Source organism: Prionailurus viverrinus, chromosome B1 (assembly GCF_022837055.1).
Source record: "Prionailurus viverrinus isolate Anna chromosome B1, UM_Priviv_1.0, whole genome shotgun sequence".
NCBI lineage: Eukaryota > Metazoa > Chordata > Mammalia > Carnivora > Felidae > Prionailurus > Prionailurus viverrinus.
Window position 1 is genome coordinate 131,586,728 of NC_062564.1, and position 18,577 is coordinate 131,605,304.

The 18,577-nt window shown below is 35.3% G+C and overlaps 1 protein-coding gene across 2 annotated transcripts in view; it reads right to left on the reverse strand.

Moving 5' to 3' along the window:
- MMRN1 (multimerin 1) overlaps nt 1-16,881 on the reverse strand; it is a 70,579-nt gene extending 53,698 nt beyond the window's left edge. The window contains exons 1-2 of one of the 2 annotated variants that reach the window (XM_047857628.1): nt 16,687-16,881; nt 10,851-11,669 (exon numbers count right to left, since the gene is read on the reverse strand). In XM_047857628.1, the coding sequence (XP_047713584.1) occupies nt 10,851-11,425 (575 nt within the window). In that variant the 5' untranslated portion in view covers nt 11,426-11,669; nt 16,687-16,881. Of the gene's footprint in view, nt 1-10,850; nt 11,670-15,362; nt 15,485-16,686 lie in introns of those variants that run through there. The other variant, XM_047857629.1, reaches the window with a different exon arrangement.
- Between the last annotated feature and the right edge of the window lie 1,696 nt (nt 16,882-18,577).

The window sequence follows — 18,577 nt, forward strand, 5'->3', positions numbered from 1 at the left end:
AAAATGACCATAGTGAATAAATCATTGCAAATCTCAAAAAACCCATTAAATAGAACAAAAATACACAAGACATGAATAAAAATGAACTAGATTGGGTTTAACAGACATTGGGACCCTAGACATTAACATCAATGTACTTGGAGGCAGAACACAGGAAACCATCCAAACTGAAGTACAGAGGGAAAAATATTAAAACATAAATGAACAGAAACTCAAGTGGTCTAAAATATATGTGGTTAGATTTCTTATGCAAATCCACTGACTATCCTAAATATAGAGAATGACTAAATTCAACAGAAGCAGTTAAATAGTGTGTCAAATAAACACTGGCTGCACGATGGTTGAGGATTGTGTGTATGAGGCAGGAAAAAAGTACCATCATCTATACATACTCCGGGCTTTGGGAAAAAAAATGGTAGATAGATAATAGATAGGTAGTAGATACATACCTAGATAATAGATGATAGATATAGATATCGCTTATGAGGATAAATCACAGCGTTGCCTGCAGAGATCTTTTAAATTTCTAAATAGTAAAACAATCTCATGACTAAAAGAGTTGAGCAGGCAAAAAGCAGACCAGCAGATTGCTCATGGCCCAGAAATCTTTGATCCAGTATAAACTGAAAGAACTATCCACAGCAAAAGAGCCCCTGGTGTGACTCATAATTAGGTTTATGCTACTGATGAAATAAGCTTATTAAGGGATGTTAAAAATGTAAATTGAAACTTTAAAACAAAATTATTGGAAAACATAAGTTTAAAACTAGAAAATTAAGCAAGATAAAATAGTGACAGGCAGTATAAAGGCAAAAGTAATGATCCCAGACAAACATTTTGCTTAAATCTAGAAGTCCTTTTTACCTTTCCAGACTGATTATGGTGGATGGAGAGCAGTTACTTTGAAGTGTTTAGCTTTCCATGGGGTCGTAACCCTACAAATAGAATACTGCATTTGGGATTCTCTTTAAGGGTAATAACACCGTTTCTTTTGTGCGGCAACATGTACTGAAAAAAGCTTGTATTGATTCTTTGGGTTTTCTTTTTTTTTTTTCTTTTTAATTTTTTTTTAAAGTTTATTCATTTTTGAGAGACAGAGAGAGACAGAGCATGAGTGGGGAAGGGGCAGAGAGAGAAGGAGACACAGAATCCAAAACAGGCTCCAGGCTCTGAGCTGTCAGCACAGAGCCCAACGCAGGGCTTGAACTCACAAACTGCGAGATCATAACCTGAGCCGAAGTCGGACACTCAACAGACTGAGCCACCCAGGTGCCCCAATTCTTTGGATTTTCCAAGTTAATAGGTAAAGGTTTCTTCTAGGGAAAAGCAGGCAGCTTTGGTTATTTATGAACACCAGCCTAGCTTGCAGACCACACAGACTAGAAGGTAGAGAAAGGATTCTAGTTTGACTTACACAACTTGAAATCTTGTGGGTAAAGAATTAAGAGAAACATTCTAAATAAACAATTTATTGTACTTCTGATTGGAATTTTTTAGAAACATAGTCTTTCAAGGAGCCAGTAAACAGACAAAATTAAAAAAACTTTTTTTCATTGACTTGTGATTTGCCATTTGAAGCATATCCTGACCAAACCATGACTCAATCATATCCATTCTTATCCTGAACCAAGAGTGGACTGAAGCAAAAAAGGATTTATTTAAATAATGACCACAAAGAATGTTTTCTTTAATAAATAAAAGACAACAATCTACCAGTTAACATTGTCCATTTATACTACTCTTTAAAACTCAGGTTAATAAGTTGCTTTCCATCCTATTCATAAAAGGTTGAATGCTTAAACTTGTATACTGATAATCTGTGGCTTGAGTTGACACAATAGCATGAAAATAATAGGTCCTGAGGATATTCACGAGACATCAATAAAGCCCCCACCATAAAGTTGCCAATGGTATGTAATTTTTTCTGAGAAGTTGGAGAAGATTTATGTGTGGGGAGACTTTCTGAACGGAGGGGCCTTTATGATTTTGTTTTCTGTCATCTCCTTATTGAGATGAATTTAGGAATTCAAAGAAGAACAAGAGGAAAATGAAACCAAGCAAGACAGACATGGCTACCTCTGAAAATTAAAACATTCTCAAAGAAAGAGGATTGTTTTTTAATTCTCATATCAGCTTCCCACACCTCACCTAACATCCACCTATGCCCCCTTGACTTGAGAATCATTCTTTACCTTGTGACTAAAGATGGCTAAGAATTACATATGATAAAAATATATACATGTATGAATGAACTCATAAATGCTTCAGGGAAAGGGCTAAGTTGCCCACGGGATTTAATTCATAGATAAAAATATTAACTAATCTTCACAAGAGAATAATTCATTCATTCTGCCACTGATTTACCTTATGAAGAACATGTTTGTTTTAATTATAGGATGTTGATTGTATGGAAATACATCCCAACAAAAACCTACCTGAACTGAGTGTGACCATTACTAACAGCAAAATTATGAATTTATGTACATCATTGAACAACACTAAACCCCTCAAATACATAACAATTAAATCCCCACCAAATTCAGTGATAAGTGAGATAGACATATTCTAAATATATCAAAAGTAGTCACGTGTTTTTAATGGCAAGTATTTGCTACTTTTGTAAATCCAACCTGCTCATTTCTCCACTCAATAACATATGTGGTCAACTCCTTCTCTTTCTATCTCTTTCTGTCATATAAATTAGTAAAAATGAATTTATTTTAAAGGCAAGAATATATCCTAACAAGCCTAAAATTTTTGGTGTCAATAATTAGGGAGGAAAATATCAAATAAAGCCTTATTTAGTTCAATAGTCTAATTACTAAGTTCCAGAGGATAAATATGTGTTTCTAAGTTTGTAAGAAGAAGACAGATTTCAGATAAGACCACTAGTCAGGGGAAATGTTCTCCCTAGCGCACTCTCCTAATTTAAGAACATCGTTAAAATATCATGAATAACAATAGCCAAAAGGTAGAAACAATCAAAGGGCCTACAGACAGATGAATGGAAAAACAAAATGTGGTATATATGTATCTATCATCTGTCTATCTACAATGGAATATTATTCAGCCTTAAAAAGGAAGGGGATTCTGTCACATGCTACAATATGAATGGATGAAAAGGGAAGAGAAGGGAAAGAAAGCATTTCTCTCAGCTTCACAGCCATCATAAACACATGCTTTTCCCACCTCTGTAAGTCAGATTTGGATGGTCATTTCTGACAATGAAGGGTGACCTCCTGAACAGATTTTCATTCTCTTTTACTCCACAAATGCAGGCAAAGGAAGAGAATATTGAATTTCCTTTTTTTTTTAAAGTTTATGTACTATTTTTAGAGAGAGGGGGGTGGGCAGAGAGAGAGAGGGCAGAGTCCCAAGCAGACTCTTCGTGCTGTCAGTATGGAGCCAGATGCTGGGCTCGACCCCACAAACAGCAGGATCATGACCTGACCAAATTCCAGAGTCAGACGCTTAATTGACTAAGCCACCCAGGTGTCCTGAAAGAGATTGCATTTCTGTGTCCAGAGTTTTGTTTCTGTGTTTTCCCTGAAGGAAGTGGAAGGGGAAGAGCAGGGGCTGGGATACCTACATAATGAAACAAAATAATAAGGAAAAATTTTTCCTGAATAGAGAGGCATGTTATGTAATTGCTGACTTATGCTGAAGCCAGACTGCCTCCTTATACATTTTGACTCTACAACTATTAGCCATTACCTTGTTCATGAAATGTGGCTTCTTCATATATACAATAAGTATAATAATATTACCTATCTTACAAGATGGTTGTGAGACCAAATGAATTAACCCTTGCTGCTGCTGCTGATTAAATGAGTCAGAGAGTTAGTAGGATTTTTTTATGAAGGGAATAGATATCTGTATATCTATTTATATATTTATATATCTTCCAATTTTGCCTTGTATAGAGAGACATGGCTCCTTTTTCACTTCTTTAATGACCTGATAAATTTATCTTAGTCACAATTATATATATATGTATATGTATATATATATGTATATGTATATATCTGTATATATAATTACGTATGTATACCGGGTCAAAATAATTTCCAGAAAGCCATTACAGAACATTATCATCATCATTTATATCCATTTCATATGATGAAGCTTAGCTCTTAGATTATGTATCTATATATACTGATATCTATTAGTAGATTATATATCTATATATACTGATATATAGATATATATATAGATATATATCTGTTCAAAATGTTTCTACAGTCTTAAAAATTATAACATAAATACTTCCCAAATGTTATTAAGTCTTTATTTTTTTTAATCGAACTATAACAAGAACACCATTATGAGATTATTAATATGAGAGGCTAGAATTTACATGAGAACACCAGTCATCAATGAGAAAGTTCTCCAAAGGAAATGTACACAATATGAAAGAAGAAATAATAGAAATTGAAGGTAAGTATTTAGATTTAGTAAAAAGATTCTTTATATGTAAAACACACACGAATAAATCATTAAACTTTTGTATTTAGTTTTGGCTATTAGTCCAAAGGTAAGTTCATCTAGATACTAATCTCCTTAAGAAAATAACTTATGTTCAAACAAACAAAATTTATGTTTGTGATTCATCTTATTTTAGTGGAAGTACCTTTATATAGTCCATCTTTTTCAAAATTCTACATAATATTTAAACTTCGATAGAAGTATTAGTTTTATTAAAATATCATGTAAAACAAATTTTGAAAGGCAATCATACAAAGCTCAGATCATGGGGAATTTCTGATATTCTGATACTTTAATTTTCTGGTTAATTTAGGTTTTAAAAAGAAACTTTTCTTTTTTTAAAAAAAATTTTTTTTTAACGTTTATTTATTTTTGAGACAGAGAGAGACAGAGCATGAACGGGGGAGGGCCAGAGAGAGAGGGAGACACAGAATCCGAAGCAGGCTCCAGCTCTGAGCCGTCAGCACGGAGCCCGATGCGGGGCTTGAACTCACGGAGCGTGAGATCATGACCTGAGCCAAAGTCGGCCGCCCAACCGACTGAGCCACCCAGGCGCCCCAAAAGAAACTTTTCTTTATATGCCAATGTTTGCAATTAGAGCCTTTTGTCAGGCATCATCAGTTTGCCTTCCACAGTGGACACATTACGATAAATATAATTGAGTTTTTGATGATAGATTATGGTACAGGGTCTCAGAGTCACGAATTATTGTATATATACAATATTTTCAGTGTAAAATTGTAGGAGAATGAACTGAATATGTCCCCATTCCAGGGACTGTATATATGGAGTTTGCTTTTTGATCCAACCTACTTTTTAACTTTGAAAGCTAATGATAGTAAATTTTTAAGAGATGCATTGAATTAGAAATGTACAACATATATACATATATAAGTAACAATTCTTAAAAGTACTTAAATATAACCTTTTTTCATAAATTTGTTTTATTTTATCTCATTTTATTTTATTTTTTGTTTCTTTTCCCCACACTGCGACTTCAGGCCATTCAGGGACATTGTCAGCTGTTTCTATTCCAGTAGGTGTCAGGCTCTCCCAGTGTGCACACCAGAAGGCCTCAGAAAAGGCAGGCAAACAGAAGCTATGATGCTTTATTCCATACTTAATCCAGTTGCTTTTGTAAACAGACTCTTGTAGCATTTCCTCTTAAATAATGTTTAAAATAATATTTTCATACTGAAAAAACTAAAATGTGTGAAAATACAAAAATTTCTCATTTAATCACCTAGACTATATAAGCAGTTGTTAAATTCCAGCATGTATAATTCGATATGTATTTATATATTCAGTAGTAATTTAGTGAGGAAAATATCAAAGAAATGATAAAAAGGAGATGATTAATTAGAAAAAATTAAGACAAAGAATATATCGAGTATCAGTTTTCACTGGCAGTAATCTAGGAGATGCATTAATTTCCCAAGGAACTTTAAAAAATATTCTTTAACATATGGTGTGTTTCTCTTGAGAATTTTACAGCTTGTGAGAATAATTTCCTTTGGATGCTGTTAGGTTGGATAATAAGTTTGCAAAATTCACAAGACATAGACTGAATGTTTGTGTCTCCCTCAAATTTATATGTTGAAATCCAAATGCCCAATATGATAATATTGGGACTGGGGCCGTTGGGCGATGACAGTGTCCTCTTGATGGGATTATTGCCCTTATTAAAAAGGCCCAAAATCGAAATCTGGAAACCCAGAAAAGGGCTCTCACTTGCTCGTGTTGGCAACCTGATCTCAGACGCCCAGTTTTCAGAACTATGAGAAGTAAATTTCTGTTGTTTATAAACCACCCAGTCTGTGTTATTTTGGTATAGCAGTCTCAATGAACTGAGTCAACATACAAATTTAATTGATCAGACTTTTCATATCCAGAACCTACTCGTAATTCAAAGAAATAAGCAGAAAGATGCATATTATGATAGAATTAATTTAATGGTTAGTTTTTGTAATTTTAAACATCACTTTTTAAAGTGTGGTGTTTAAAATTTTTATTTACAAGTGGTCTAGAGAAAGATTTGTAGAACTTACCATTTTAGACATTATATTAGAAATCATAATTCATTTAAAGTAAGCTACCTATTTGTACATCGAGCAAATTACATAGCTTATATAAAAAGAATAAAGTTCTAAAAGACACGTCATTAAACTCAGCAAATAAAATGTTCCTCTTGTTCAGTATTCAACTTTTTTTTTCCTGTATGCCACCTTTCATTAACATTTTACCATATTTATGACCATTATGTATACAAAATAAGATAAAATAACAAACAAAAAATGTAGAAAACTCTCTGACTAGCCCTGGTTTCTGCTTTATTCTCTCCTCCCTTTCAATAAAACAAACAAAAACACCCAAAAGCAAACAAACAAAACAAAAAAACTCTCCTCAGTCAAGTGTCCATATTTCTATATTTTCCAGATTTATATCTCTAGTCTTAATCTCTGCCCTTCACTCAAAATCCATTCAATAATTAGCTATTGCACAGAGTTTTGTTGAGCTCTCTTTCTAGGTGCCTGGCACTGTTGTGGGCAGTAAATACAATAGTAAATAAGAAAGGCAAAGTTTTCTATTTTCATGGGATGTATGTTCTTTCATGAAAAGATAGAGGATACATAACTGCCTACAGAAATTCACCAAGTCATTTCAGGTAAATGCCATGAAAAAAAATAAGGGTGAAAAAATAAGGATGGTAAATTTATACCAGATAATCAGAGTTCTCATTGAGGAGGGACATTAAAGATGAAGTTGCAGGAGGAAAAAAAATCTTTCTATACTGAAAGGAGAGCATTCTAGCACAAGCAAACAGGAAGTTTCCTTGAGATGCAAATTGACTTGAGAAGTTCAGTACCCACACAGAAGGCCAACGTGACTGGAAGAAATGATGTTGAATGAACTTGGAGTGTGCTGAAAGATGAGATCATAGAGATAGGGGGAGTATCAAGCAAGACCTTGTGGGCCATGGTGAGGATTTAGGAGTTTATTCTAAACGGAATGGAAAGCTACTGAGTAATCTTCAGCATGTGAGCAAAATGCTAAATATCACAGATTTTAAGACAGTATCTCTGAAATCAAGAACATATTTTAAAGTCATGGGGCACCTGGGTGGCTCAGTTGAGCATCCAGCTCTTGCTTTCAGCTCAGGTCATGATCCCAGGGTCATGGGATTAAGCCACTCGTCAGGCTCTACACTGAGCATATGGGGCCTACTTAAGATTCTCTCTCTCCCTCTCTTTCCTTCTGCCCCCTCTCTAAAATAAAAAAACAATAAAATAATAAAATAAAATAAAAGCAATGGTATCATTCAGTCACTATTGTAAGACAGTGGTTTTTGCCATTGCCTTGGAAATACCTTAACCAATTTCACTTACATTTTCATTTTCAGTATGCAAAAAAAAAATATATATATATATAGGACATATATATGTTACATATATATAATGACATATATATGACATATATATATATGATAAATAAACCTAAACATTCTAAGAAATAATGTCATACTATTCTTTCTTATTACTATGTAAAATAATGTGTCAAAAAGATGAAGTCTTACATCAAATGAAAGGCATTAACCCAATTTAAAAGTTTAAACACCTTAAATATACACAATGACATGTCAAATTTATTTATTTATTTATTTATTTATTTATTTATTTTAACGTTTTATTTATTTTTGAGACAGAGAGAGACAGAGCATGAACGGGGAAGGGGCAGAGAGAGAGGGAGACACAGAATCGGAAGCAGGCTCCAGGCTCTGAGCCATCAGCCTAGAGCCTGACGCAGGGCTCGAACTCACGGACCGCGAGATCGTAACCTGAGCTGAAGTCGGACGCTTAACCGACTGAGCCACCCAGGCGCCCCCCCCCCTTTTTTTAACATTTTATTTAGTCAAATTTATTTTTTAAAAAGTTACAGGACCCTCACTTGTGTGGGACATGGATTACAGGAGGTGAGAGAGGTAACATGTGGACAAGGTAGCAGTCTGGGGGTAGATAATGGTTGCTAGCAAAGGATGGTGTAGTAAAGGTAGAGAGGGATTTAGATATACTGGAGGGAGTACTAGGAAGACTTTGTGATAGGTTAGATAAAAGCTAGGAGAGAAAGAAAGATGTCAAGGAGGTATCAAGGGTTTCTAGTTATGGAACAAAGCATTTACTGAGATGGTGAAGATTCATGCACGTGTGTGCAGGAGTTGGGATTGTGGGAGATGGTAAGTAGGCAATCAATGTCTATCAATACCTCATTTCAATTTCACCTAATATCCTCCTTTCAGGGATGGCTTACTGGCCTTCAGAGTAGCCCATTCACTCTGTTACATATTCTCAAAGGCTTCATTTAGAATGTTTATCACCATTTGGATTCTCCATCAGCATTTGTGATTCACTGTTTTACCTCCCCATGTCCTTCCCACTGAACTGGAGACTCCGTGGGGGCAGAACAGGTGGGAGGTTTCGTTCACTATTTTACCCTCAGCACAAGCACACTGCTGAGTACAGTTTACGTTCTCAGTAAATATTTGCTCAATGCACAAATGTGTTAATTCTAATTTCTTCTTTTTATCCTGCCTATTTCAAAGTGCTTGGTCACTGACCAACAACCACTCTGCCAGATAGGAAACCACAGCTTTGGTGTACCCAGGAGTTTCTACAGCACTAGGACAAGAGGAAGTACAAAATGAGACAAAAATATGCCATAAAAATCCTGTAGAAAGAGGTGGTATTCCTTTTACTTAAAATCACTATAAAATTGCAAGAGCAGTAAGGAAAAAACAAACAAACAAACAAACAAACAAAAAACCCGAACACAATAACAACAAAAACCTAAAATGAATCAGCCAGATTTCATCATAGAGAAATAAGAATATGTCTTTGGGAAAGATTCTTCTTTATATTCACATATTAATCTATAAATTTTACATTCAGTTTTAAATATTTATTGTGTACCTATTATAAGTCAGAGACTTTGCCAGCACTCAAAATACATCTCTGTAAGAAAGGAGATTGCAAAGTTCACTCTAATTGTAATATACTATTATAAGTGCAGTGATAGAAGAATTCAAGGAGAGCTCTCTCAAAGTTAGAAGGGCCACCTACCAGCCTGAGAGGGCTTCCTGAGAAGCCCTGAGAGGGCTATTACTATTGGGGGTAAAGGAAATAGATGGTGAGAAAAGAAGATGTTATCCAAAGGGACAATCAGGGAACAAAGACAGGTTTAGGAAACAGCATATTGTGGACCCAAGAGCTACAAATTTTACTGGCCAGGAAGTCACAGAAGATGAGGCTGGGGAGGTAGGCAGAAGCCAGATCAAGGATGGCATTATATGACCAACTGAGTAAGGATCTGGGCTTTATTCTGGAAGCAAAGGATAGCCTCTAAATGCTCATAGGCATGGATATAAACTGGTCACTCTCATTTACCCACTTAGGAGAACAGACTGCACTGGCTGAAGAAGTATCATGTAGGGGTAGATGGCCATGTCGCTGCAGCCACCCAACCAGGGTTTGAATCTTTGCCCTAAGATTTACTTTTAGGTGACCTTGGTTAAATTTTTTAACTTCTCTTGAAAGAAAAAAATAACAGAATCTTCTTCATGGAGTTATGGTAGTGATTCAATGATAGGATATGTGTGTGTGTGTGTGTGTGTGTGTGTGTGTGTAATCACTCAGAGCAGTACAGTAGGAACAAATGTCATAAAGTGTTTGCTATTATTATTTGCTGATCAAATGAAAATATGGAAGACATTATCAAGGCTTCTTTGCATCAGCATTGTGTCCATAAGGGATGGAACTGTTTTCTTTACTCTACTACCATTATCAATTACATAACATAAGGAGTAAGAAGGTTTGAACTTGATGGAAAAGATTAGCAAAAGAAAGCCTCAGGCTTTCTAGGACCCTGAGCTGTAGAATCTCGAAGTACAGTGGATACTTTTCTCTAGGAATAATTTAAGATTATTTTCACTGGAAAATCCATGGGATGAAGTTCTGTTCTGTTCACATCCCAACTGTATTGTTCTTTTTTCTTTCATGTGATGGGTGTAGTTCTGAGCACCACCAACATACCCTTGAGTTGAATTAACAATAACAACTAACAGTCACTGGAGTTACACTGTTAGTGAATAACTCCAGTAAAAGCCCCTTTATAAATGACTTTGACCACTTCAATTAAAACAAAATTGCTGCATTTTTTTGTTCATCTTTTCTCCATTACATAAAGTAATGCTTGATTTACCTTATCTAATTGGAATGTGATTGAATTTTATCTTGACCATGAAAACATTTTCTGACAGTGAGACAGTGGACTTTATAGTTAGGGAGAAGAAAAAAAAAGAAAATGTTTCTTACTTTCCTCTAGTTGTTTCAAAGCTTGATTTTTGATTGTTGGTTTTCTGGCTTCCACTGCTGTCACCTCTGCTGAGGTACGTTTCCCGTGGGGATCGATTTCCCACACCGCCGGCAACCGAGTCGGGAGAGATTGCCTGTTGGTTCGACTTTCTGGCAAAGCTCTGAAGAAATTTCAGTGTAGAGTTGGCAAGGACCACTGACTCTGCTCTTGGACTGAACTTGAGGCTAGGTTTGGTTGGGAGGGCAAGCGTCTGTAACTTCAGCACCCCTTCTGTCTTCCCTGTGGGTGTGAGAGTTTGGTTTCTTACACCCTCAGGAGGTGTGCCTGTCTCTGAGGGAGGCACTGTTGATTTTAGAAGACTATCTTCAGAGGTTCTTGTCTCAGGAATTGTGGCTATCTCAGCAGACGTGATCTGAGGGATTGGCAGCACTTTATTTAGAGGAATTGTAGCAGAGGCCATATTCTCCTGGGAGCTTGCATCCTCTGATGGAGTCCAAGTATACGTGGTGTTGGTAAGACCAAAGCCCCCAATCCATAAACTCGAAAGCAGGACAAATAGCCCTGCTCCCTTCATCTCAGTAGTCTGAAGGAAGAAAGCTCAGGTGAAATTAGGAGACACAGTCCTTCTAGTCTTTTCAACAGCCGCTCCACACTGAATCCACTTTCAGAGCTTTGTCAATTTGAGATATGTAGAGGAAATAGGTTTCTGTGTTTTGTAGTGGACTCAGGAAGTTTGATTTCCTGTTTCTGTAGATTTTGTGTGATCCGTGATCTCTGTAGGATGTGTCTATGGAGGTGGTGAAGGGTGTCTGACGAAGCTAAGGGTAAATGGGAAAACACAGGCAATGATTATCAGGAAAACCCATGAGAAAAACATGAAGTAAATTTCCTTTCCTAGGTCCACTCATCTTTCGTCTGTTGCTGATACTGAAGAGGAATTTTACAATGATGATGGGCAGCATGGAATTTTGTTTGGATAGGCTGAATCAAGGAACTTAACATTTTGTTCTACTACACAAGGACATTGAGAAAAAAAATTGTGACACTTCTTTTCCACTGTGCCCCATCCAGAGAATCACATTTTGTTCAAGTGCTTATATCCATGCATATACACAAACACAAACTCACTAACAGGGTCTCTGCCCTTTTACACATCAGAGGCTGAATTATGAAAAAAATAATATAAATACCCCTATTCTTATAAATATGCTTCAGCCAAAGCATTACTTGAAGTCACTCTTGAGGATAAGTAATAACAAAAAAGAAAAGTATAAATTATTGAATTACACAGATATACAAGGAACTCACTTTAAACTTTGCTCTCAAAACTTCTACCAGAACCAGTTACTGGAATGAATAATCAAAATTTTGGATAACAATGGATGAAGAAACAGTGAAGTCACACAAAAATAAATTAAAATGGGATCATATATAATGTTTTTTTTTACTTTGACTGTGGTGCAAAAATATATTTGCTTCAGGTAATAGAGAATTAAATTGGTCTAATTTAGTGTGGCTGTTTTCCTAGTAGAAATGCTTCATGGGATTTATGATTTCATTACTACAGTAAATCTCTGATTCTCAGGCTTCAGTTAAGCTCTCTCATCTGTAAAAATTTCCACAGCAGACCCATTGGACATATAAATAATATAACAGTTCATCCATTCATTCATTCTTTCAGTAATTACCCAAACCTTCAGTCAGCTTCACAGCAAGGTGCCCTCTTAGGTGCTGAGATTATAAAGCAAGAATATTCTTGGCTCTCTATTTGCTTATGGTTTATTCTATTATCTGAAGGCCAGATATATGTGTAATTAATCTTTCTGCCAATTTTTGTGCCAGGCATTATGTTCTTGCTGAATATTCAGCCATAGAATTATTTTTCTTTCACAATTGGATAACCAGAAACCTTGTGCCTGTTGGGTTATGTAGTATTGTAGATGCACACTACTGTCCCAAATCCTGGATACAGAACACCAGGATTTGAAAGAAGGTCTAATTTTGCTCTGAACTACTACCTACTTGGCCTTAATACTTTTTTTCCCCTTAATTTTTGTCACTCACTTCTGCAAGTATATTAACATATTAGACATATATAATATGAGATTATTTAAACTAAGACACATAGTAATCAGTATCAACTCTAACTTTGATATGAAGTACAAAGCATCTGTTTCTTAGATATACCACAGAATAATCCCACAAGCCTTGCATTAGTAAAAGAGAAAATAGGTGCAGCACAGACAATCCAGACAGCAATTCGTCACTAAACAGAGCAATGAAACTGCATAATTTTCACAAAACAAACATGGTTTTGAGTACTAAAAAAAAGACATTACAGCATCTTTATCTGTAAAATATACAAACTACCTGGGGCTTAGAGCAGACTAGTAATTCTGAAAAGCCCAAGTAAAATTTTTCTTATAGTGTAAAATTTTAAATCCATTTTCTTAGATTTAGTAAAAGTAGATGAACAGACTTTCCTGAAAGTATAAGAAACAACCAGAATAATGGCACACATAGATTAGTTTCTTTCTATGATTTGTGAAAAACATCTTGATCCTGTTCAGGACAAGTGAACTTTAGTGGTAAAGGGTCACTCACTGGATCTATAACTGGTAACAAATAGCTCTCAAATGGTAATAAAAACTGAACTGAGCTAAGCAATTCATTTTGCTCTTGTAAGGTATTGACCAGTAACGACTTTTGGTTACCCCCATCCTAGCTTACAAATGACCTTGTGATCAAAAAGCTAAAGGTTCTGTATCTCATTATCAGTTCACCAAGGCATCTTTTGATGTAACCCCCCAGAGAATCCCAAGCTCATTTGAAGGTTTTAGATGTATGGATCATCCCTTAATTGGAGACATAAAATATCTGTACTCCAGAAACTGTCAGAGGCCTAACCTCAAATTTTGCTTTCTAAGACTTGTTAATACTTATCAAATAACAATTAAGAAAAATAATATTCCTGTGATTGCTGCCTAAAGGCTACTCCATCCATTCTTCTAGTTACTTGAAATACTATCTGTGGATTAAACTATACTATCAGAGTTTTATATACATATATCCCATCATTGTGCTACACCCTTCATTGCCCACTAGATTGTTTATATTATGGTTTACCCTATTACCATTTATTCACTTTAAGTAGTCTTATAAGAAAGAAACTAAGAAACTCATCATATTATGTGCTATCAGGAGGTTTTTATGTCATTTTTCGTTGTATCATAAACATAGGATTGAATTACATATCTCAAAATGAGTTCTCTCTAGGTAATGAGATAATGGATTCATTGTATTTTTCCCTTATAATATGCATGAATCAATTTTCTAATCACTAGAAAAAAAAAGATTAATAAGTTGAAATAAACATATGAGTTAAAAGAGAATCTTAGATTAAGGATTTCATTGTTTATAGATGGTGCTATCTATTATTTAAAGCCACATTTATGACTGTGAAAGTATTATCTGTGTAGAATAACTTCCACTAGATTAGTAGGATTTCTTAGCAGCTTCTTTATTTCCTCTTAACACGAGAAATTCTTATTTTTAAAAATAGTTTAAAACATTTAAAATAATATTTCATTATCACCCTCCTCCATAAATTGTCACTGTCAAAAAATAATTACAGAAAACAAAGTTCTAAGCATTTTTCAATTTTATGTTGCTTGAAAGTATTGGAAAACTGTTGAATGTATATATAGACAAAGGGAATTATAACCATACAGTAATAGGGCTAGGGGAAGGAGAAAAATAGATTTATGTGAGATTTTGATAAAGCAAACAGTTAAATTTGGCATATTATTTAATTCTCCCAGGTAAGTATTCTACCCTCATTTTGCTGATAAAAAATTAAGTTCAAAGAAGTTAAATAATTTCAAGGGGTAACACTCTGTTAATTGACAGAACAGATATTTATATCTTATTCTGATTCTTTCCACCATCTAATAATACACTCCCAAAAAGAATTAATAACTTCTAAATTCACAGAAATTTAAAGAAAAGAATTGTCATATTGTCTTAAATTCATTTTTTTCAGTGGTTTTTAACTTCCTTACTTGTTGCTTTATCTCACAGCTAAAACATACGTTGAGGCACACTAATAATTTAATGATTTCTATTAGTTTGAATTTATGGAATTAGAGGGGAAGATCTGTATTTTATAAGTTTGCTTTTAGTGTAATCTTTTCTGTTTTTTTTTTCCTCTTTGGTTGGGTGCCTTCTTCAATTTCTATACAGTATTGTAAGGGATGACAGTGTCTTATTTTTGACAGCCCAATAATAATTTTCTTTCATTTGTTAAATGGAACCTCCAGGACAGCAGAAGACTGCTAGCTATATCCTCAGCATCCAGAACAGTGTTTGGTGAGCATTCAATAAATATTTGTTGAATAAACAAATGAGTGGTTGAAACTGTGAATGTAGTGAGTATATTCCAACTCATAGCCATACACACACACACACACACACACACACACACACAATCTAAATAAACATAATATACTTACTGAATACAGCTTCAGAAGTCTCCTAGAATATCCATCCCTTCAACCAGATTGTCTCTTGTAAATCTTTCCTAAATAAATTTTAGGAAGCCCACTGTTTTAAACTCACCTGTTTTCAAAATACATTTTAGATAGTTTATTTTGAAGCCATAATCAAAGCAAAGACTAACAGCTGTGTAATAAGGATCATGAAGCAGTAGGATTGCCAGAGAAAAAACCAAGGTATCAAACAAATTAAAATTAAGAACAAAATTTAGGTCTTAGTGGGCTGGTAGGAAAGAGAATATGGAAGTATAGTGAACTATGTAATTCTTAATATTAAGTGAGAGAAGCATATTAGTTTCTCAGGAAACAAAAATACAACATAGCTTGTCTTAATGTTAAATTTTTAATTTTAAAATTAAGAACATTAAGAACACATTGATAACAGCAAGACAAAATATCCCTTACTAGTGAATATATATTGATAGTTTGTAAAATCATCCTAGTGTGTAATTTATATTTCCCATTTAAATAAAACAGTACACTTCAAATGAACGAGATAATTTTAAAATTCTTTAAGACCAATTTCTTTTGAAAATTTTGGAAATAATAATATGTCACTTCCCAATTTATGTCTGGCTATTGAGTGACTTCCCCAGGAAATATGGAATACATACAATTTTCTCTTATTCCTCCCGCCAAGTACATATTAAAATCCAGGACACTATGTGTAAAACAAATATAAGAAGACTCTGAAAGGTGGAGAAAAAAAGGCAGACTGGCTAGGAGGACCCAAGGAAGAACACAGGATTGAGTTCTATGGAGTTTCTTTTTTTCTCATCTTCCAGTGCTGGAGAATTTAGCAAACTAGAAACACCAATGGCACAAACAATAAAAGTTGTGAGAAAGGCCAAAAAGAACTAAAAACTGGTCAGCTTAGAAAGACAGGAATCTATTTAGACAAAAACTTCACTATTCCCACCAACCACTACAGAAAAAAAATGTGATACTATCCCCACACTTGCCAGCAAAGGCTGAATGGAGAGCCTTAGACTTCCACCCTCACAAAGTTGTAGCAAGGTGTCAGCCCCCATTCTCCCCCTGGGTGTCAGAAAAGGCCAATAAGGAAGCCAGAAATTTCATTATCAAGAGAGCTCCACTCACTGTGATAACCGTCCAAAGGCTGGGGAAAGGGCAAGAGAACTTAAAGACATAATGGCTTTGAGTCATGCCAGGTCTTCACTGAGTACACTTCAATGGTCCCCCGAAAGCTGGAGATAAGGAAAAGTTTGAAGAAATTGGTGTAGAAATTCACAGATAGGTCTGGAAAAATAAGAGAACTCACCAGAAATTTTTAAGAAATGATTTCTTACTGTGATTTTGGAGGTCTTCCCTAGTGTTTTAATCTTCCTCTTCACCCCACTGATGAGGGAGAATTCCCACCCTAGGGTTATGGAGATACTGAACATGTGATACTTGCCACTGGATGAATGAGACTGGCAGCGGTTCATACATATATTCACACTGGGGAGGACGACATCTCATACCACACTGGTCCCACAGAGGTAGCATGTAGGAACAGAGTGAACAACCAGGGGCTACATGAAGCAGGCTTTGTAATAACGAGAGGGTGGGCTGCCTCCGGCTCCCATGGGAGGATGCAATTGGCTTGTTTAAATAATTCTACGGGCTGCCAGGGAATCGAAACCCATGACTTAGAGACAAGGAGGAACTGAGCCTGGTCCCTTTGATAAGGAGGACTGTTTGACTAAGGGACCTTATCCACCAGAGCAGAGTGTGGAAGGCAACTTGTGGTTAGGCCATCTAAGCCTCCTGGGTTTCACATGTCAAGGCAGCACATAATATTGCACTTTAATGTTAGATCTTATGCTGCACAAAGTTCTGAGAGCCTTTTTCTGTGTGGTAAAGGATAAGAGCTCTCTGGAGTTTTGCCTGTACTCAGAAAACTTAGTTGGAAGGAAAATCCTGATCATGCTGTTGAAATATTTTAAGACTGTGTTGACTTAAAACTAATAAAAGATGAAACAATGTTAGTGTAGATAAGACCCAGCTCAACTACAAATTGGTGTGACTCAGCCCCCACACTCAAGTTCTGACAGGAGTAAGGGTATGCCCTCTCTGAGGCAAAGTTTATCTACTATAGCTCTTTTACACAGAATGCTTCTAAAAAATTATGAGACATATGAAGGAATAAGAAAATGTGACCATCATCAAGAAAGAAAACATCAGGGGAGCCTGGGTGATTCAGACATTTAAGCGTTGGCTCTTGATTTCAGCTCAGGTCAGGATCTCACAGTTTGTGCGATTCAGCCCCTCCTCGGGCTCTATGCTGAGACCATGGAGTCACTTAGGATTCTCTCTCTCTCTCTCTCTCTCTCTCTCCCTCCCCCCTCCCCTGCTAATGCTCTCTCAGTCACTCTTTCAAAATAAATAAATAAGCATTAAAAAAAAAAGCAAAACAGCAACAGTAAAAGATTCAGGAAAGTCTGAGATATTAGGTATATTAGAAAGACAATTTAACATAACTATGACAGAATACAGTAGAGAATGTGGGCAACCCATCTGACCACAAAAAAGCTTTCAGCAGAGAAAAAAGCTATTAAAAAATTAAATAGAAATGCTAGATATAAAAAGTATGATATCAGAAATAAAGAACTCATTTGATAAGCTTAATAGCACAGTGGAAATATCAAAGAAAACAAAACAATCAGCTAATTTGAAGTCAGGTAAAAAAAAAATCAAATGGAAACAAGAAAAACGTAAGTGTGTAGAGAACAGGAAGGAATAGTGTCTAAGGTCTGTGGGACATCTTCATACAGTAGACATACATATAATCTGAGTAAATAAAGATGAAAATAAAGGAGAAATATTAGGACCAAAGATAAAATTTTAAAGATAATAGACAAAAATTTTCCAAAATTGATAAATGACATCAATCCAAACACTCAAGAAGTTCAGAAAACTCCAAGAAGGAAATTATGCCTGGGCATATTGCAGTAAAATCCTGAAACACCAAAGTAAAAAGAAAATATTGAAAGCATTCAACAATTAAAAAAAAAACAATTGTATTACAAAAAGGTTAGAACAATTAATGTTGACTTTTCATTGCAGTTAATGCAAGATGACAATAAAATGACTTTTTAAAAAAAATTTTTTTTTTCAACGTTTATTTATTTTTGGGACAGAGAGAGACAAAGCATGAACGGGGGAGGGGC